Genomic DNA, 21,851 nt, shown 5'->3' on the forward strand with positions numbered 1-21,851 from the left:
GGGAGGAGCTAGAGGCAGACACACAGAGGGGAGGAGCTAAAGGCAGACAGACAGAGGGGAGGAGCTAGAGGCAGACAGACAGAGGGGAAAAGCTAGAGGCAGACAGGGGAGGAGCTAGAGGCAGACACAGACAGAGGGGAGGAGCTAGAGGCAGACACAGACAGAGGGGAGGAGCTAGAGGCAGACACAGACAGAGGGGAGGAGCTAGAGGCAGACACAGACAGAGGGGAAAAGCTAGAGGCAGACACAGACAGAGGGGAGGAGCTAGAGGCAGACAGACAGAGGGGAGGAGCTAGAGGCAGACAGACAGAGTGGAGGAGCTAGAGGCAGACACAGACAGGAGAGGAGCTAGAGGCAGACACAGACAGAGGGGAGGAGCTAGAGGCAGACACAGACAGAGGGGAGGAGCTAGAGGCAGACACAGACAGAGGGGAGGAGCTAGAGGCAGACAGACAGAGGGGAGGAGCTAGAGGCAGACAGAGAGAGGGGAGGAGCTAGAGGCAGACAGACAGGGGAAAAGCTAGAGGCAGACACAGAGGGGAGGAGCTAGAGGCAGACACAGACAGAGGGGAGGAGCTAGAGGCAGACACAGACAGAGGGGAGGAGCTAGAGGCAGACACAGACAGAGGGGAGGAGCTAGAGGCAGACAGACAGAGGGGAAAAGCTAGAGGCAGACAGACAGAGGGGAAAAGCTAGAGGCAGACACAGACAGAGGGGAGGAGCTAGAGGCAGACAGACAGAGGGGAGGAGCTAGAGGCAGACACAAAGGGGAGGAGCTAGAGGCAGACACAGACAGAGGGGAGGAGCTAGAGACAGACACAGAGGGGAGGAGCTACAGGTAGACACAGAGGGGAGGAGCTAGAGGCAGACACAGAGGGGAGGAGCTACATGCAGACACACACATAGGGGAGGAGCTAGAGGCAGACAGAGGGGAAAAGCTAGAGGCAGACAGACAGGAGCTAGAGGCAGACACAGAGGGGAGGAGCTACAGGCAGACACAGACAGAGGGGAGGAGCTAGAGGCAGACACAGAGAGTAGGAGCTAGAGGCAGACAGACAGGAGCTAGAGGCAGACACAGGGGAGGAGCTACAGGCAGACACCGACAGAGGGGAGGAGCTAGAGGCAGACACAGAGGGGAGGAGCTAGAGGCAGACACAGACAGACGGGAGGAACTAAAGGCAGACACAGGTGAGGAGCTATAGGCAGACAGAGGGGAGGAGCTAGAGGCAGACACAGACAGAGGGGAGGAGCTAGAGGCAGGCACAGACAGAGGGGAGGAGCTAGAGGCAGACATACAAAGGGGAGGAGCTAGAGGCAGACAGACAGAGGGGAGGAGCTAGAGGCAGACAGACAGAGTGGAGGAGCTAGAGGCAGACAGACAGAGTGGAGGAGCTAGAGGCAGACACAGACAGGAGAGGAGCTAGAGGCAGACACAGACAGGAGAGGAGCTAGAGGCAGACACAGAGGGGAGGAGCTAGAGGCAGACAGAGGGGAGGAGCTAGAGGCAGACAGAGGGGAGGAGCTAGAGGCAGACAGAGGGGAGGAGCTAGAGGCAGACACAGACAGAAGGGAGGAGCTAGAGGCAGACACAGACATTCTGCTGTAACTTCTCCTGAAACAACGGTTACAGTTCTCAATAGAACTATATCAGCACCAACTGTCATCTCCTTTCTCAGTAATTTAACATTCTGTCTTCACTGAATTGAGAATTGAATAAATATCTAAATGACGGCGACGCTTTCTATGGGGATAAATAATGGCTTCTGGTATGTGAGCTCTACAGTTTCTCTTTGTTAGTTCATTCATGTGTGATACTGCCTGCTGAGCTGTGTATCTCATCGTCTCCTGTGTGATACTGCTTGCTGAGCCGTGTATCTAATCCTATCCTGTGTGATACTGACTGCTAAGCTGTATCTCATCCTCTCCTGTGTGATACTGCCTGCTGAGCCGTGTATCTAATCCTCTCCTGTGTGATACTGACTGCTGAGCCGTGTATCTAATCCTCTCCTGTGTGATACTGCCTGCTGAGCCGTGTATCTAATCCTATCCTGTGTGATACTGACTGCTGAGCTGTATCTAATCCTCTCCTGTGTGATACTGCCTGCTGAGCCGTGTATCTAATCCTATCCTGTGTGATACTGTCTGCTGAGCCGTGTATCTAATCCTCTCCTGTGTGATACTGCCTGCTGAGCCGTGTATCTAATCCCATCCTGTGTGATACTGTCTGCTGAGCTGTGTATCTAATCCTATCCTGTGTGATACTGACTGCTGAGCCGTGTATCTAATCCTATCCTGTGTGATACTGACTGCTGAGCTGTATCTAATCCTCTCCTGTGTGATACTGACTGATGAGCCGTGTATCTAATCCTATTCTGTGTGATACTGTCTGCTGAGCCGTGTATCTAATCCTCTCCTGTGTGATACTGACTGCTGAGCCGTGTATCTAATCCTATCCTGTGTGATACTGACTGCTGAGCTGTATCTAATCCTCTCCTGTGTGATACTGCCTGCTGAGCCGTGTATATAATCCTCTCCTGTGTGATACTGACTGCTGAGCCGTGTATCTAATCCTATCCTGTGTGATACTGACTGCTGAGCTGTATCTAATCCTCTCCTGTGTGATACTGACTGATGAGCCGTGTATCTAATCCTATTCTGTGTGATACTGTCTGCTGAGCCGTGTATCTAATCCTCTCCTGTGTGATACTGACTGCTGAGCCGTGTATCTAATCCTATCCTGTGTGATACTGACTGCTGAGCTGTATCTAATCCTCTCCTGTGTGATACTGCCTGCTGAGCCGTGTATATAATCCTCTCCTGTGTGATACTGACTGCTGAGCTGTGTATCTAATCCTCTCCTGTGTGATACTGCCTGCTGAGCCGTGTATATAATCCTCTCCTGTGTGATACTGCCTGCTGAGCCGTGTATCTAATCCTATCCTGTGTGATACTGTCTGCTGAGCCGTGTATCTAATCCTCTCCTGTGTGATACTGCCTGCTGAGCCGTGTATCTAATCCCATCCTGTGTGATACTGTCTGCTGAGCTGTGTATCTAATCCTATCCTGTGTGATACTGACTGCTGAGCCGTGTATCTAATCCTATCCTGTGTGATACTGACTGCTGAGCTGTATCTAATCCTCTCCTGTGTGATACTGACTGATGAGCCGTGTATCTAATCCTATTCTGTGTGATACTGTCTGCTGAGCCGTGTATCTAATCCTCTCCTGTGTGATACTGACTGCTGAGCCGTGTATCTAATCCTATCCTGTGTGATACTGACTGCTGAGCTGTATCTAATCCTCTCCTGTGTGATACTGCCTGCTGAGCCGTGTATATAATGGTAGGCACGGTACCGCATAGGGAATGTGCCTCTGACTGCGGAGCCCCTTATAGAGGAAGATAATAGGAAACAGCGTGCAGTGCCTATTCCCCCCTCACACTACTCCCCCAGGTGATGCACTAATTGGGACGCCCAGTGGACCAACGGGAGGAGAGAGGAAGGGGCATCTGGCCACACCCACAAAGGTTAAATCCAGGTGCCGGGGTCAGTTCCTTCCTCTTTCTCCCCGGCTGACCCTCTGGAAGCAATTGTCCCGGATATCCCGTCTGCCATGTCTGACCCCATGATCGAGGCCATACAGCGGAGAGCTGCACAGGAAGGTGAGCAATGGTTACGTTCCCTTCTTTCTGGCCTGGGTGCTCACCTTCCTGTGCCCTCTCCTCACCCCCTAGTCTCCCCTCAAGCCTCCTCGCCGTCCCCCAGGGCTCCATCCACCCACACGCTTTCCCCTGTGTCCTCGTCCTCTCCTGCCGTCCCGGGGCTGACAAACCACCCTCCCCTGCCCGCGGAACCCGGGGTCTCCCAGACTACTGCCGCCTCCTCTCCCGGGCTGCTTGCTCCCCCTCCCCCGCCCGCGGACCCACCTCGGTCAATCGCCGGTGCTGCGGGAGGTTCCTCCTCCACTCCACCGGAGCTTCCGTCCACTCCCGCCGGCGCCCCTCTCCCTGCGGCAGCGCTTCCCCCTGGTAGGCGCTCGGGTCGTTCCTCACGCCCCCCCGAGCGCCTGCGCGTCGGTGGGGAGCCGGCGCTTCCAAGCCGCCGCGCGGTCCCACAGCAACGGGCCCATCCTCGCCGCCCCCCTCCTCCTACATACGCGCAGGCCCCGGTCACTTCCGGTCCATGCACTGCAGACCGGGGCCCGGCGCGCGGGGAGCAACCCCTGCACTCCTCAGGGATGCAGGCCCGCCCTTTTACCCAGAGGGCACCGCCGGCCGGCAGGGATACGCCCACTTCCGGCCCCACTTCCGCCCGGAGCTACGGGCACCATGGGGGGCCGCCTATCGCCCCTGGTAGCCTTGCGGCGCGCCACCCACACAGCGGGGCAGCGGTGCGGCGCCGCCAAACAGTCCGGGCGCGCCGCACTGCCCCCGCAGCTGCAGGCAGATCCTCCTCCCTGCTGCCTGCTCGGCGCGATCACGCCCCGCCCGCTGGCCCCCCGGCACTCTGGGCGAGTACATCGCTAGCCTGTGGGGCCCCTGCACACCAAATCATCCGGAGGGGTGCCTCACAGGCTGCGCTGTCTGGCCCCCCACGTCAGGTCCCGCTCAGTCACCCACCACCCCAGCACAGACCATCCGCCAGCCACGGCCTGGCCCACTACGCCCTCCCAGCAGGCATCGCTGCAATGCCTGCACGAGGGATCGTGGGGTCAGGCCGTTCACCCAACATTGTGGTCACGGAGCGCGCTGATCGGGCCACCTCATCCAACCAGCACGCTCCGCAACCAGTACAGTATGGCACAAACACGTGCACACACACGCCACTAATAAACGGCGCCCCGCCGACACCCCCATACACCCAGACACAGCCGGAGCTGTTTAGTACACCCTCCACGGTTCATTCCCACACACCCCCAGCGGCTAACGTCGTCGCCTTATCGCCAATGCCGTCACCGCGCCTCACACCGCAAGCTATGACACACAGCCAGCGCGCCCCAGCCTCATCCCCTGACCACGACAATCACAGGCGTATACGCCGCAGACTGTCCCCATCCTCCGACGAAGACTCCCAACACTACGTCCACCCCCCAAATCCCCACTATTCCCCCTATAGCCGCTGCGCGCGCACTTATCGCCACAGATCCCGGTCCGCTAGGTGGCGCTCGCCACCCACATCGGGACAGTCTGACAGTTCCGAGTACAGCGAGAGGCGCTACCGTAGAAGGCGGCGCTCACCACCACTAGCGGTAACGGCTCAGCCACACGTCAGCACGGCGGGAGCGACACCACTAGCGTTAACCCACAGCAACTTGGCGGGAGCGACACCAATAGCGGTAACGGCTCAGCCACACGGCAACATGGCGGGAGCGACACCATTAGCGGTAACGGCTCAGCCACATGTCAACATGGCAGGAGCAACACCATTAGCGGTAACGGCTCAGCCACATGTCAACATGGCGGGAGCGACACCATTAGCGGTAACGGCTCAGCCACATGTCAACATGGCGGGAGCGACACCATTAGCGGTAACGGCTCAGCCACACATCAACATGGCGGGAGCGACACCACTAGCGGTAACGGCTCAGCCACATGTCAACATGGCGGGAGCGACACCATCAGTGGTAACGGCTCAGCCACACATCAACATGGCGGACGGCAGGGGATACCTACCCTCGGGTCCCCGGGCTACCAACCTACCCCCCTGGGCTTCCTGCCAGCAAGTTACAGCTACGACTGGAGTCGGAGTACCCCCACTACCGGGAGACACTCGGCCTGCGTCAGGCAACGGTAAGAGCTCTGAATTGGGCGAGCACCAAGCCATACACATCACAGGGGAAGGGGATTTAGCATCCACTATCAGGGCGCTGGTGCACCAGCTGACTCGCTCGGCCGGACCAACTGACACAAGGGCAGCTCAATCAGCTAGCCTCCACAAGGACGCATTTTTCTGCGGTATTAGTCCCCTAGGTACACACGTGGATCCAGAGATAAAGCAGAAAATATGGGATAACGATTACGTGGATATATGGTCGCTATTGTCAGAAGACCAGCAATCCGTAGATAAGGAGCGGAGGGCAGGATTCGAAAGAAGCAGACCTAAGATCGCCCAAACCATGAATAACTGGCTCCAGGCCTTCGCAGTCTTAGGCTGCATCATGGGTCAAAAACACCCGGAACGCTGTTCCGAGCTATTCATATACCAAGACCTAGTATATAACTCGTATAAGTCCCACGGCGGGTCAGCGTGGAGGCGGTACGACGAAGAATTCCGCAGGCGGCTTGCTATGCAACCCGACCTAGGATGGGGCGTTAAAGCGACGGATGTCTGGTTGCGTCTTATGTTATCCCAAAAACAACCCCCCTTTTCGTCGTCGGCCACTAATTACCCAGCCACCGCAGGCCAAAATTCAGTGGTCGTACGGAGACCAGGGGCCTGCTTGCTGTACAACGAGGGGTACTGCCGCTTCCACGGTTCCTGTAGATACAAACACGACTGCTCCGCCTGCGGTGGTGGACACCCTGCAGCGAGATGTACGCGCCAAGCACCTACACGGCATAACCCCGGTGAACGTTACCGCAATGGGCCCTTGGCTAAGCCTCTACCCCAATAAAGAGGCCGCGCAGCAACTCGATCTCGGCTTTAAGTTCGGTTTCTTTATCCCCTTTAATTTTAGTCGCGAAACGAAATCGGCAAATAATCTTAAATCCGCTCGCGAATTTCCCGAGATCCTACGGAAAAAAGTTCAAAAAGAGGTAGAACTAGGCAGGATGGCGGGCCCATTTACATCGATGCCTTTCAGTAATTTTAGAATCTCACCCCTGGGCATCGTCCCTAAAAAAGAACCGGGAAAATATCGGCTAATCCACCACCTCTCATACCCTAAAGGCGATTCGGTAAACGACGCGATACTCCCAGAAGAAGCATCAGTAACTTACGCTTCATTTGACAGGGCAGTCGAGCTCGTGCGGGCCGCCGGGCCCGGCGCCCTGCTGGCAAAATCGGACATAGAGTCAGCCTTCCGCCTACTACCCGTTCACCCTGAGTGCTTCCACCTGTTAGGTTGTAAGGTGGACCAGCTCTTTTACTTTGACATGTGCCTACCGATGGGCTGCTCCATCTCCTGTCACTACTTCGAGCTTTTCAGCACTTTTCTTGACTGGGTAGTACGTTACGAAACCGGCAGCAATTCGACGGTTCATTACCTCGACGATTTCCTGTTCGTCGGGCCAAAGGACTCGGAACTCTGTTATTACCTCCTAAACAAATTCGAATTTATAGCCAGCCATTTCGGCGTGCCTCTCTCAACAGAAAAAACGGTCGGCCCGTGTAATGTGCTGCCTTTTCTCGGCATAGAGATCGATACTAACGCAATGGTGTTTAGATTGCCGGAGGATAAATTACTGAAAACGCTGAAAATGGTTGAAGATTTCTGCGGGGTTAAAAAAGTCACCCTCCAACAAATGCAGTCCCTGCTAGGCTTACTCAACTTTGCTTGCCGCGTAATGCCAGTGGGCAGAACCTTTTCACGCCGGCTATCGCTGGCAACGAAGGGCATCTCCCAGCCGGGCCATAGAATTAGGCTTACTCGCACACTGAAGGAAGACTTGCTAGTCTGGAGAACATTCCTATATTCCTACAACGGCCATACTTGCCTCATGTCTCGAGAAACGCCAAGCAAAGAGCTAGGGCTAGCAGCAGGTGGAAGTCTCAGAGACGGGTTTGTGGCAATCTACCAAAACCAATGGTGCAAAGCGAGCTGGCCGGCCTCGTGGGCCTCCGCAAATTGGGGCCGCGACCCTGCCCTGCTAGAAGTCTTTGCGATCGTAGCCGCAGTAGAGCTCTGGGGCACACAGCTAGAGAACAGGAACATAAGATTCTCCACAAAACACCCCGGCACAGCAAAGAGCTTGAACAGCATGTCCTCTGCATCCCCACCTTTGCTTGCGCTGCTACGCCGCCTGGCATTACTGTGCTTGAAGCACAACATCTGGTGTCGTGCCACAGTTACGTCTGTTGATAATAACCTTGTTAACGCTCTGTTATTCTCCGATTGGCAGGCTTTCAAAGCTCTCCTTCCGACCGCGCAACCATCGGGTGTCCAGTGTCCAACACTCCTTTTGGACACGGTAGCCAATCAATGATGCCACTGATCCGCGCATCAGTCACGCCGGCTACCTGGCAGGCTTACGGTAAGGCATGGGACGAGTGGTGCTCACTAATTCACGGAAGACCGGTGGAGAGGTGCGATCGGGCGAGATGCGAAGTGCTGGTCGAATTTTTGAATTTGCTCAGGCAAAGAGGCGCGTCGGGAACATCGGCGCAGCGGCACCTCTCGGGATTAGCCTTTTTCTTCCAGCTTGCGGGGTGGGCGGACGTGACGAAGGATTTTTTCATCAGACAAGCCGTTAAAGGCTGGAAAAGGCTCCAACCTAGCCAGGAGTGTCGTCGTCCCATTTCTTTGAGTTTACTACACGGTATTATCACGATTTCCCCATCGGTGTGCACCTCCCACTACGAGTCGGTCCTAGTGTCAGCCGCGTTTGCCATCGCCTTTTTCGGAGCGCTTAGGATCAGCGAGCTGGTGCCACGTTCAAAAACTTCACTAGACGGCGGGCTAATCAATGAAGACCTCGTCATATGTAACGAGGCACTACGCATTAGGGTGCGCAAATCCAAATGCGACCCCACCGGGAGAGGGACGTGGGTCCTAGTTAAGTCGTCGGATGGCCCCGTATGCCCACTAAACGTAGTAAAAAGATACACGGGAATGAAGGGGGCGGGTAGATTCTTTCTGTCACACGCAGACGGCTCCCCCCTGACCAAATACCAGTTCCACACAATTTTTAATCGGTGTCTCGAAGCAGTTAGCGCCGATCCATCGGAATACGGTACACATTCTTTCCGTATAGGGGCTGCCACCGAGGCGGCTAAGGCCGGCATCCCCGAGGCTGAAGTGCAGCGGTTGGGTCGGTGGAAATCCGCATGCTTCGCCAGATACATAAGGCCCGACCTGCTTAAGTAACATATCTTGTTTTTTCCAGGCGCTAAAAAACCGGCAGTTTGGGTGGTTGGACATTCATACATCTACTGGGCAAAGAAGCGGGCCGAACAGCGGCCGGGGGGCGTGAATCTAGGCTTCAGGAACGTAGTGGTCAACTGGAGAGGGATAAGAGGCCTACAGTGGGAAAAAATCTTCCCAGAAGTCATCAACATCGCTAAAAGGGCCAAAGGGCCAGTGATACTAGTCTTGCACGCGGGTGGCAACGATCTGGGAAAACGGAGATGTATTGACCTCAGCTCAACGATGACAGCGGATATCGAGCGTTTCTTCCACCTGTTACCCGGCATGATATTGGTGTGGTCGGAGATGGTGCCGCGTGCGGTCTGGCACGGGGCTAAGGACCCAAGAGGTTTAGAACGATCAAGAAAAAAGGTCAACCTGAAAGTGGCAAGATTCGTAAAATCAAAATTCGGCATCGTAGTTCGACATCACCAACTGGAAGGCGACCAATCAGGATTGCTGAGGTCCGACGGTATTCATCTCACGAGCATTGGTCTTGACATATTTTTGTCCGGTCTACAAGACGGTATCGAACAGGCACTAAGGCTGAAGGGTGGGGGTCGGAGTCACGTGTAGGTAGTACACATGATCCTCCGTGGCGGAAATGGAGGGAGGGGCGAAGCTTCGTAGCCGCTCATTGGCTGGCCGCCGGTCGGTCGCAGACTGGGCCCACGGCTGTGAGCCCGCTGCGAAATGTAATTTGCCCCTCCCTGCTTATTAAATTAATAAACTGTGACCGACTAGTTCAACCCATCCGAGCCTGTTTGTGTTGTCTTTTCGGGATTGGTGGTAGGGGGGGAAGGCACTATTTGCGACACATGGGTCGCCGCAGTCTGGTAGGCACGGTACCGCATAGGGAATGTGCCTCTGACTGCGGAGCCCCTTATAGAGGAAGATAATAGGAAACAGCGTGCAGTGCCTATTCCCCCCTCACACTACTCCCCCAGGTGATGCACTAATTGGGACGCCCAGTGGACCAACGGGAGGAGAGAGGAAGGGGCATCTGGCCACACCCACAAAGGTTAAATCCAGGTGCCGGGGTCAGTTCCTTCCTCTTTCTCCCCGGCTGACCCTCTGGAAGCAATTGTCCCACCCTCCCTCCCCTACATATTTACTACTGTGGTTACGTTTTCAAAAGGCTTTATTACTTGAAATTTATAGCTGATGATTATAATACTGTTATTTTTAAGTCACAGCGGAAATGGAGGGAGGGGCGAAGCTTCGTAGCCGCTCATTGGCTGGCCGCCGGTCGGTCGCAGACTGGGCCCACGGCTGTGAGCCCGCTGCGAAATGTAATTTGCCCCTCCCTGCTTATTAAATTAATAAACTGTGACCGACTAGTTCAACCCATCCGAGCCTGTTTGTGTTGTCTTTTCGGGATTGGTGGTAGGGGGGGAAGGCACTATTTGCGACACATGGGTCGCCGCAGTCTCCTCTCCTGTGTGATACTGACTGCTGAGCCGTGTATCTAATCCTGTCCTGTGTGATACTGACTGCTGAGCTGTATCTAATCCTCTCCTGTGTGATACTGACTGATGAGCCGTGTATCTAATCCTATTCTGTGTGATACTGTCTGCTGAGCCGTGTATCTAATCCTCTCCTGTGTGATACTGACTGCTGAGCCGTGTATCTAATCCTATCCTGTGTGATACTGACTGCTGAGCTGTATCTAATCCTCTCCTGTGTGATACTGCCTGCTGAGCCGTGTATATAATCCTCTCCTGTGTGATACTGACTGCTGAGCTGTGTATCTAATCCTCTCCTGTGTGATACTGCCTGCTGAGCCGTGTATATAATCCTCTCCTGTGTGATACTGCCTGCTGAGCCGTGTATCTAATCCTATCCTGTGTGATACTGTCTGCTGAGCCGTGTATCTAATCCTCTCCTGTGTGATACTGCCTGCTGAGCCGTGTATCTAATCCCATCCTGTGTGATACTGTCTGCTGAGCTGTGTATCTAATCCTATCCTGTGTGATACTGACTGCTGAGCCGTGTATCTACTCCTATCCTGTGTGATACTGACTGCTGATCTGTATCTAATCCTCTCCTGTGTGATACTGACTGATGAGCCGTGTATCTAATCCTATTCTGTGTGATACTGTCTGCTGAGCCGTGTATCTAATCCTCTCCTGTGTGATACTGACTGCTGAGCCGTGTATCTAATCCTATCCTGTGTGATACTGACTGCTGAGCTGTATCTAATCCTCTCCTGTGTGATACTGACTGCTGAGCCGTGTATCTAATCCTATTCTGTGTGATACTGTCTGCTGAGCCGTGTATCTAATCCTATCCTGTGTGATACTGACTGCTGAGCCGTGTATCTAATCCTCTCCTGTGTGATACTGACTGCTGAGCTGTATCTAATCCTCTCCTGTGTGATACTGCCTGCTGAGCCGTGTATATAATCCTCTCCTGTGTGATACTGACTGCTGAGCCGTGTATCTAATCCTCTCCTGTGTGATACTGACTGCTGAGCTGTGTATCTATGATTCAATATATTTTTATTGAAGTTGTAATTAACAATTGATATTTCCACATACATCAGAATCAAAGTCATGTTGCACAACAGGTACAAGCAGCAAAATGTAAGTATAGTAACCAGCATATAATTATTTGGAAAGGGAACGTATAGTGCAACCATTAGTATTGAAACTTTGTATCATGTTATGTGAATAAATTGTATTCAAATGACGAGACAAGATAGGGAAGAATTGGGGGAACACAAAGGTCAGGAGGGAGGGAAATTTTGCATATTCTGAGTGTGATATTAATCGCTCATCATCACTAGAATGGCGATGTTAGCCAAGTTCTAAATTCAGATGAATTTCTGAATGATGTCCAGGGTAACCGAGCTCTCGTACTGTATGAGTCCAAGTTCAGCCAACGGTCAGAGACTATGAGCTCTTCCATGAGTCCTATATCTAATCTTATCCTGTGTGATACTGACTGCTGAGCTGTGTATCTAATCCTATCCTGTGTGATACTGTCTGCTGAGCTGTGTATCTAATCCTATCCTGTGTGATACTGTCTGCTGAGCTGTGTATCTAATCCTATCCTGTGTGATACTGCCTGCTGAGCTGTGTATCTAATCCTATCCTGTGTGATACTGTCTGCTGAGCTGTGTATCTAATCCTATCCTGTGTGATACTGCCTGCTGAGCTGTGTATCTAATCCTATCCTGTGTGATACTGTCTGCTGAGCTGTGTATCTAATCCTATCCTGTGTGATACTGACTGCTGAGCTGTGTATCTAATCCTATCCTGTGTGATACTGCCTGCTGAGCTGTGTATCTAATCCTCTCCTGTGTGATACTGTCTGCTGAGCCGTGTATCTAATCCTATCCTGTGTGATACTGACTGCTGAGCTGTGTATCTAATCCTATCCTGTGTGATACTGCCTGCTGAGCTGTGTATCTAATCCTATCCTGTGTGATACTGTCTGCTGAGCTGTGTATCTAATCCTATCCTGTGTGATACTGACTGCTGAGTCGTGTATCTAATCCTCTCCTGTGATACTGTCTGCTGAGCCATGCATCTAATCCTCTCCTGTGTGATACTGACTGCTGAGCCGTGTATCTAATCCTATCCTGTGTGATACTGACTGCTGAGCTGTGTATCTAATCCTATCCTGTGTGATACTGTCTGCTGAGCTGTGTATCTAATCCTATCCTGTGTGATACTGACTGTTGAGCTGTGTATCTAATCCTCTCCTGTGAGATACTGTCTGCTGAGCTGTGTATCTAATCCTGTCCTGTGTGATACTGACTGCTGAGTCGTGTATCTAATCCTCTCCTGTGTGATACTGTCTGCTGAGCTGTGTATCTAATCCTCTCCTGTGTGATACTGTCTGCTGAGCCGTGTATCTAATCCTATCCTGTGTGATACTGACTGCTGAGCTGTGTATCTAATCCTATCCTGTGTGATACTGACTGCTGAGCCGTGTATCTAATCCTCTCCTGTGTGATACTGTCTGCTGAGCTGTGTATCTAATCCTCTCCTGTGTGATACTGTCTGCTGAGCCGTGTATCTAATCCTATCCTGTGTGATACTGACTGCTGAGCTGTGTATCTAATCCTCTCCTGTGTGATACTGTCTGCTGAGTCGTGTATCTAATCCTCTCCTGTGTGATACTGTCTGCTGAGCCGTGTATCTAATCCTATCCTGTGTGATACTGACTGCTGAGCTGTGTATCTAATCCTATCCTGTGTGATACTGACTGCTGAGCCGTGTATCTAATCCTCTCCTGTGTGATACTGTCTGCTGAGCTGTGTATCTAATCCTCTCCTGTGTGATACTGTCTGCTGAGCCGTGTATCTAATCCTATCCTGTGTGATACTGACTGCTGAGCTGTGTATCTAATCCTCTCCTGTGTGATACTGTCTGCTGAGTCGTGTATCTAATCCTCTCCTGTGTGATACTGTCTGCTGAGCCGTGTATCTAATCCTATCCTGTGTGATACTGACTGCTGAGCTGTGTATCTAATCCTATCCTGTGTGATACTGACTGCTGAGCCGTGTATCTAATCCTCTCCTGTGTGATACTGTCTGCTGAGCTGTGTATCTAATCCTCTCCTGTGTGATACTGTCTGCTGAGCCGTGTATCTAATCCTATCCTGTGTGATACTGACTGCTGAGCAGTGTATCTAATCCTCTCCTGTGTGATACTGACTGCTGAGCTGTGTATCTAATCCTCTCCTGTGTGATACTGTATTGCAGATCAGATATCCCTGTGGTCTCAGTAGTGAATGGCTGTCCCCTTGTATCAGATTTAGGACAGAATTTGGCTTTTTGTGTCTTTCTTGCACTTTGAATAATTACAGATATGACACCTCGGGGACATCTGGACTAATAAGGGCCGAGGGTCCATAGCGAGGGTCTGTATCGAGGGTCTGTATCGAGGGTCCATATCGAGGGTCTGTATCGAGGGTCCGTATCGAGGGTCCGTAGCAATGGTCTGCAGGTACGGACTGGGACTGAAATTCAGCCCTGGCATTTGAAATCACACAGGTCCATGTTGTTCCCGTTTCCAAGCACAAGATAGAGATATATCACTAATATTACCCTGGATGGAGGAGAGCAAGATTTACTACAAGACCAATATTTCTAATGATACCTGTTGCTGCTGGGGTAAGTGATGGAGTCAGCGACTTTGTACTTTATCACCACTGGTAACAGTGTGGGTGTCTTGAGAATATCGATTCTGTTAACAACGTAGCCGACAAGGCAGCCCATGACCAGACAGGCCCTTCTGGCATTTGCCAGAATTGCCAGATGGCCAGTCCAGCCCTGAGGGTCCGTATCGAATGTCCGTATCGAATGTCCGTATCGAATGTCCGTATCGAGGGACTGTATCGAGGGTCCGTATTGAGTGTCTGTATCGAGGGTCCATATAGAGTGTCTGTATCGAGGGTCCGTATCGAGGGTCTGTATCGAGGGTCCGTATCGAGTGTCTGTATCGAGGGTCCGTATCAAGGGTCCGTATTGAGTGTCTGTATTGAGGGTCCGTATCGAGGGTCCGTATTGAGAGTCTGTGTGGAGAGTCCGTATCAAGGGCCCATATTGGCTGCTCCTCGGTGAAGGCTTCCAGCCCTCGCTGCCTGGCTGTCTCCTGCACTTTGTTACATTGTTACATTTCTTATTGTGGAGATTTGTTAGTAAATATCAGTGACTCTGACATCACTGGAGGTGGCGGCCGCTGTCCTGACGCCTCTATTCACACTGCCCCTTGCTCCTGCAGTTTTCCTGGTTGTAGTCTCCCTGGTTGTAGTCTCCCCGGTTGCAGTCTCCCCGGTTGCAGTCTCCCCGGTTGCAGTCTCCCCGGTTGTAGTCTCCCCGGTTGCAGTCTCCCCGGTTGCAGTCTCCCCGGTTGTAGTCTCCCCGGTTGCAGTCTCCCCGGTTGCAGTCTCCCCGGTTGCAGTCTCCCCGGTTGTAGTCTCCCCGGTTGTAGTCTCCCCGGTTGTAGTTTTCCCGGTTGCAGTCTCCCCGGTTGCAGTCTCCCCGGTTGCAGTCTCCCCGGTTGCAGTCTCCCCGGTTGTAGTCTCCCCGGTTGTAGTCTCCCCGGTTGTAGTTTTCCCGGTTGCAGTCTCCCCGGTTGCAGTCTCCCCGGCTGTAGTCTCCCCGGTTGCAGTCTCCCCGGTTGCAGTCTCCCCGGTTGCAGTCTCCCCGGTTGTAGTCTCCCCGGTTGCAGTCTCCCTTGTTGCAGTCTCCCCGGTTGCAGTCTCCCCGGTTGCAGTCTCCCCGGTTGCAGTCTCCCCGGTTGCAGTCTCCCCGGTTGCAGTCTCCCCGGTTGCAGTCTCCCCGGTTGCAGTCTCCCCGGTTGCAGTTTTCCTGGTTGTAGTCTCCCTGGTTGTAGTCTCCCCGGTTGCAGTCTCCCCGGTTGCAGTCTCCCCGGTTGCAGTCTCCCCGGTTGCAGTCTCCCCGGTTGCAGTCTCCCCGGTTGCAGTCTCCCCGGTTGTAGTCTCCCCGGTTGTAGTTTTCCCGGTTGCAGTCTCCCCGGTTGCAGTCTCCCCGGTTGCAGTCTTCCCGGTTGCAGTCTCCCCGGTTGTAGTCTCCCCGGTTGTAGTCTCCCCGGTTGCAGTCTCCCTTGTTGCAGTCTCCCCGGTTGCAGTCTCCGCGGTTGCAGTCTCCCCGGTTGCAGTCTCCCCGGCTGCAGTCTCTGACATCACCGGCAGCACACAGGGTTTTGCGCTGGGTCCTGGCAGCTTTTCCTGCACTTCTGCCAGGCGGGGTCCTTCCTAACCCTACAGCAGCAGTATACAAATAGGATGTGAAACTACTCCAGCAGGACAGACATAATGGGAGTTGTAGTCTCACGATTGCCTGCTCCAGATGATGCGCTTTTCACACAAGTGCTCTGAAAATGTGAACGGTGCCACAAAAATGCACAAGGATGCAGTCTACCGCGGCCCACGCTTTAGGGAGAAGGGCCCCCAAAAACCGCTCCCCATCCCTGCAAATCAGATGGCGACAGCGAGGGTCAGGGACACATATCCTCCGCTAGCCAAAGCCAGAGGAAGCCCAATCTTGCTCCAAGCATCTGCCCGGGTTCCCATCCAAGCATAGCCTGGGAACATCGCCTGTCGGCCCCCTCCATGGGGAGAAGAGCCAGGGGCCGCTGGGCCATCCTCTGCACCCCCAGCAGTCAGACCTGCAGACTCCTTACCTCCTGGGAGACTCCTGGCCCCGGCTGGTATCCTGACAAGAGAGGATCTGCCCCGATACCTCCCGGGAGCGCTAATATCTGCCGCACATTGCACTTGGAGTCTGCTCTTTGGACCTTGGCTGCAATCGGTTCAAAGGTGCAAATGTCTGTGTTTGAATATTGCATGATGGCAGCAGGGACCGGTGCAGGCGCCGATCGTCCTCGGGTTACAGAACCCTCTCCAGATTTGACAGTGTAATTTTCAGGAGGCTGCAGTCAGTCACCCAAGCCGGGGATTTGCAAGTGAGGAGGGGATTGTGAAAAGAGGTGAATTTAACCTCTAATTGTCGGGAGCCGTTCTGTAGGTGATATTGTGCCCCCTGCTCTGGTATCCCAGGATGGACGTCTGTAAAAGAGGAGAAAAAAAAGGGCCGGAAGTTATATAGGTCCCTAATTGTCGGCTTTCAGACAGGTGGAAAAAGCCCTTATGTTCATATATGAATACGGCCATACAGTGCCCAATAATACCGACATACAATGATCGTAACCCCTACCAAGTACGCCCTCATTCAGACTTGTTTTTTTCACGAGTTTTTCTTGTATCTGAAAAAAAAAGTTTATCTCCATCTGCTTTCCATGAAAATCAGTCTGCACTCAAATGGCATCCGGGAGCCGCACGATATTTTTCACAGACCTACTGACTCGCACTGACAATTTTCTTCTGACACTCGGATCAATATTGGACATGTCTCAGCGATTTTGCACCAACCGCTCATTCTCTGAAAACCATGGACAAGTGAGTGGCCCCATCTGCTCTTATAGGTACGAGTGCTATCTGTGAAAAACACTTAGGCTGTGTGCACATGCTCCAGATTTTTCACATTTTGTTCGCTATAAAACCGCGAAAAAACGCATCCATTAACGCCTTTCTGCCAGCTGACGGAATAGTACGTCAGCTGGCAGAACCCTCCGCTTTGAGGTGGGCTCCGGCGGTGAGCCCACCTCAGTGTGATAGATGTCTGTGATAATCGGTCCAATGTCGTATCACAATGCTCGGGCTGAGTGCACATCTCCTGACCTCAGCGTGATAGATGTCTGTGATAATCGGTCCGATGTCGTATCACAATGCTCGGCTGAGCGCACATCTCCTGACCTCAGTGTGATAGATGTCTGTGATAATCGGTCCGATGTATCGCAATGCTCGGGCTGAGCGCACATCTCCTGACCTCAGCATGATAGATGTCTGTGATAATCAGTCTGATGTTGTATCGCAATGCTTGGGCTGAGCGCACATCTCCTGACCTCAGCGTGATAGATGTCTGTGATAATCAGTCCGATGTCATATCGCAATGCTCGGGCTGAGCGCACATCTCCTGACCTCAGTATGATAGATGTCTGTGATAATTGGTCTGATGTTGTATCGCAATGCTCGGGCTGAGCGCACATCTCCTGACCTCAGTATGATAGATGTCTGTGATAATTGGTCTGATGTTGTATCGCAATGCTCGGGCTGAGCGCACATCTCCTGACCTCAGCATGATAGATGTCTGTGATAATCGGTCTGATGTCATATCGCAATGCTCGGGCTGAGCGCACATCTCCTGACCTCAGTGTGATAGATGTCTGTGATAATCGGTCTGATGTCGTATCACAATGCTCGGGCTGAGCGCACATCTCCTGACCTCAGCGTGATAGATGTCTGTGATAATCATATAACACCAGAGCTGCCACTATTCAGTAGTCAGCTCAATGAAGCTCACCAATCGTAAGATCATTTAAAATTTAACGTTTATTAATAACATGTAAAAGATCCACATGACCACTCAAAATATTTAAACACAAACAGTAACCCCAAATCAGAGGGGAACATCCACCTACAGAATAGCACATAGGAATAAATCAAATCTGGATAGTACCAATATCAACAGGCAAAGCAAGGTGATATTGGTACTATCCATATTTGATTTATTCCTATGTGAGCTTCATTGAGCCGACTACTGAATAGTGGCAGCTCTGGTGTTATATGTCTAGAGAAGTACCAATATTTTTGTAGTGTGGGGACGCCTTTGTGATTTATAGTCTGTGTTAATCAGTCTGATGTTGTATCACAATGCTCGGGCTGAGCGCACATCTCCTGACCTCAGCGTGATAGATGTGTATGATAACACTGGTCAACAGCATTTTTGGTGCCAAAGATATTTCATCGAATTTAGGGTATTTTTGGGGTGCTGATTCTGAATATGTCATCAGTTTTGCCAGATTGGCTCAAGTTTTTGAGATTTTTGGTATCTTATTTATAGCACTTGTTGGTAAATGCGACGCATCATCTCATTAATTTCTTTGGATTAGTACTTGAACTGAGCAGTTCTCAATATAGTTTTGTGTTAATTAGTGTTCTAAAAGTTTGTTCATAGCTTGATTTTTGCACTAACTTTATGTTGTTGTCTGTTTTCCAGTGAAAAGCATGAACTCATCAAGAAGAAGTTGTCTTAACGATCCAGACTCATTCTGTTACATTTGTGGTGAATACACACTGCCAAAACATAGAAGAAACATAACAGACTTCGTAAAAAAAGTGTATTTTGCCTATTTTGGGGTTATGCTTGGGGACCAAGACAAGTTTTGGGCACCACACATAGTGTGCAAAGCATGTATCGAATTATTACGAAAATGGAGCAAAGGACAAAGAAAAAGCTTCAAATTTGGTGTTCCAATGGTGTGGAGAGAGCCAAAAAATCATCATGATGACTGTTATTTATGGTAAACACAGGTACAGGCACATCTTCACAATGAGGGACAGGCCTTCTTGAAGATTCCATGTTACTCCCATTTTCGTTTCTTATGCTTATTGAATCCTTGCACTTGCACTGCACAGAAATAACAGTCATCATGATGATTTTTTGGCTCTCTCCACACCATTGGAACACCAAATTTGAAGCTTTTTCTTTGTCCTTTGCTCCATTTTCGTAATAATTCGATACATGCTTTGCACACTATGTGTGGTGCCCAAAACTTGTCTTGGTCCCCAAGCATAACCCCAAAATAGGCAAAATACACTTTTTTTACGAAGTCTGTTATGTTTCTTCTATGTTTTGGCAGTGTGTATTCACCACAAATGTAACAGAATGAGTCTGGATCGTTAAGACAACTTCTTCTTGATGAGTTCATGCTTTTCACTGGAAAACAGACAACAACATAAAGTTAGTGCAAAAATCAAGCTATGAACAAACTTTTAGAACACTAATTAACACAAAACTATATTGAGAACTGCTCAGTTCAAGTACTAATCCAAAGAAATTAATGAGATGATGCGTCGCATTTACCAACAAGCGCTATAAATAAGATACCAAAAATGTCAAAAACTTGAGCCAATCTGGCAAAACTGATGACATATTCAGAATCAGCACCCCAAAAATACCCTAAATTCATTAAAATATTTTGGACACCAGAAAAAAATTTTTTTTTTGTTGACCTGTGTAATCGGTCCAATGTCATATCGCAATGCTCGGGCTGAGCGCACATCTCCTGACCTCCGTGTGATAGATGTCTGTGATAATCAGTCTGATGTCGTATCGCAATGCTCGGGCTGAGTGCACATCTCCTGACTTCTTAGATATATTAAGCTATCAGGATTGGGTCAGGAGATGTGCGCTCAGCCCGAGCATTGCGATACGACATCGGACCGATTATCACAGACATCAGAGTCAGCCCTAAGGCTTCATTCAGACTTCCGTGTTGTTCGCATACGTTGCATCCATTATTTTCACAGACACCTCATGTACCCATTATAATCTATGCTGCTGTTCACATGTGTATTCTTTTCCAGTTTACAGATGACAAAGGCCAATACAAATCTATGTGTTTGTGAAAAACACGTAGAGCCACGGATGGCAATCTCTACATTGGACAGTATAGGAGAAGATACGTAATTGATTTATTTATCCATCCGTGAAAAATACTGATGATAGATAGTAAAAACAGAGGCCCGGACCGTACACTGATGACACTGATGACAGTGGTGCCATTTATCACATACTGTTTAAGCACGGAGGTGTGAATGAGGCCTAAGGCAGTGAAGATTTACAGCTTCTTCTTCATGTTGCTCCTGAAAGTCCAGTCCTCGGGGCCCAATAGGAATTGTGGGTCCTGTGCAATAGCCCATTTTGTTACCTCTGAAAACCAGTGCACCTTCCTCATTCCTGAAAGTCCTTTAGCTAATGTTTGAGTGATCTAAAACCAAAACAGGGAGTTGATAAATCTGGAATATCTCTTCTACAAGTTGCTGCGGTCTTGGCACCCTGTTCTCTGCATATAGGGGGACAAAACAGAAACATCAACATTGCCAGATTGTTACATTGTCTGCCAAATAGTTACTTTTGTACCAGGATGTGTATAGTTTTGCAAAGTTTTATTCCTCCAATGTATCTAAAGTAACAAAAACAAGAGGACAGCAACATTTTTGCTAGAAACAAAACCTACAGTTTTCTGTCTACAGCTCTGGTGCAGACCTCTGTGTCTCCATGCTTACAGATATAAGGTGTGCAGTCTGATCCTGCTCCATGTGTTATATCTTCCATCTCTCGTGTTGCCTGTAGGATATCAGGAAGAGTTAAGGAACCTTCACACGAAACGACATCGCTAGCGATCCGTGACGTTGCAGCGTCCTGGCTAGCGATATCGTTTCGTTTGACACGCAGCAGCGATCAGGATCCTGCTGTGATGTCGCTGGTCGCTGAATAAAGTCCAGAACTTTATTTGGTCGTCCGATCGCCGTGTATCGTTGTGTTTGAAAGCAAAAGCAACGATACCAGCGATGTTTTACACTGGTAACCAGGGTAAACATCGGGTTACTAAGCGCAGGGCCGCGCTTAGTAACCCGATGTTTACCCTGGTTACCAGCGTAAAAGTAAAAAAAACAAACAGTACATACTCACCTGCGCGTCCCCTGCCGTCTGCTTCCTGACACTTACTGAGCGCCGGCCCTAAAGTGAAAGTGAAAGCACAAAGCAGTGGAGCTCAGTCAGTGCAGGAAGCAGACGCTGGGGGACGCGCAGGTGAGCATGTACTGTTTGTTTTTTTTTACTTTTACGCTGGTAACCAGGGTAAACATCGGGTTACTAAGCGCGGCCCTGCGCTTAGCAACCCGATGTTTACCCTGGTTACCCGGGGACCTCGGCATCGTTGGTCGCTGGAGAGCGGTCTGTGTGACAGCTCCCCAGCGATCAAACAGCGACGCTGCAGCGATCGGCATCGTTGTCGCTATCGCTGCAGCGTCGCTTCGTGTGAAGGTACATTTTGTGGAGGAATTGATTATTGCAGGATTTTTGTTGTTGTTGTTGGAAGTCAATATAATTGCTCCAAACCTTAAGGGTATGTGCACTGCACACGTTCAGGAATTTTTGCGTTTTTCGTAATAAAAACGCTATAAAACGCATAAAAAATGCATACATATGCATCCTATAATTTAGAATGCATTCCGCAATTTTTGTGCACATGATGCGTTTTTTTCCGCGAAAAAAACGCATCGCGATAAAAAAATGAACATGTTCATTAATTTTGTGGATTTTTCGCGTTTTTCCCGCTATTCTATGCATTGGGAAAAAACGCACAAAAAACGCGAAAAAAAAACGCATGCGGATTTCTGGCAGA

General features: G+C 50.8%; 2 protein-coding genes across 3 annotated transcripts in view; one reads left to right on the forward strand and one right to left on the reverse strand.

Annotated features, from left to right (window-relative positions):
- Positions 1-21,851, reverse strand: part of ACSL5 (acyl-CoA synthetase long chain family member 5) — a 369,346-nt gene that overhangs the window by 36,829 nt on the left and 310,666 nt on the right. Inside the window, exon 2 of the mRNA XM_077258037.1 lies at positions 16,224-16,608. The gene's annotated coding sequence lies outside the window, so the exon portion shown is untranslated. The remainder of the gene's footprint in view (positions 1-16,223; positions 16,609-21,851) is intronic.
- LOC143769446 (uncharacterized) lies at positions 4,020-10,407 on the forward strand. Of its 2 annotated transcripts, none has more exons than XM_077258027.1 (2): positions 4,020-5,788; positions 8,060-10,407. In XM_077258027.1, the coding sequence occupies exons 1-2, from the start codon at positions 4,237-4,239 to the stop codon at positions 9,022-9,024; spliced, it is 2,517 nt and encodes an 838-aa protein (XP_077114142.1). In that variant the 5' UTR covers positions 4,020-4,236; the 3' UTR covers positions 9,025-10,407. The 2 variants fall into 2 exon arrangements, with proteins under 2 accessions (XP_077114142.1, XP_077114143.1); XM_077258028.1 differs by lacking the exon at positions 4,020-5,788 and having other exon boundaries at positions 5,881-8,191; positions 9,044-10,407.

This window comes from Ranitomeya variabilis, chromosome 4 (assembly GCF_051348905.1).
Source record: "Ranitomeya variabilis isolate aRanVar5 chromosome 4, aRanVar5.hap1, whole genome shotgun sequence".
Taxonomy (NCBI): domain Eukaryota; kingdom Metazoa; phylum Chordata; class Amphibia; order Anura; family Dendrobatidae; genus Ranitomeya; species Ranitomeya variabilis.

Coding starts and splice junctions, on each gene's coding strand:
- LOC143769446 (XM_077258027.1), top strand. CDS start 4,237: ATGCAGGCCCGCCCTTTTACCCAGAGGGCACCGCCGGCCGGCAGGGAT. Junction 5,789..8,059: donor TCGGCCTGCGTCAGGCAACG/GTAAGAGCTCTG, acceptor TCCGATTGGCAG/GCTTTCAAAGCTCTCCTTCC.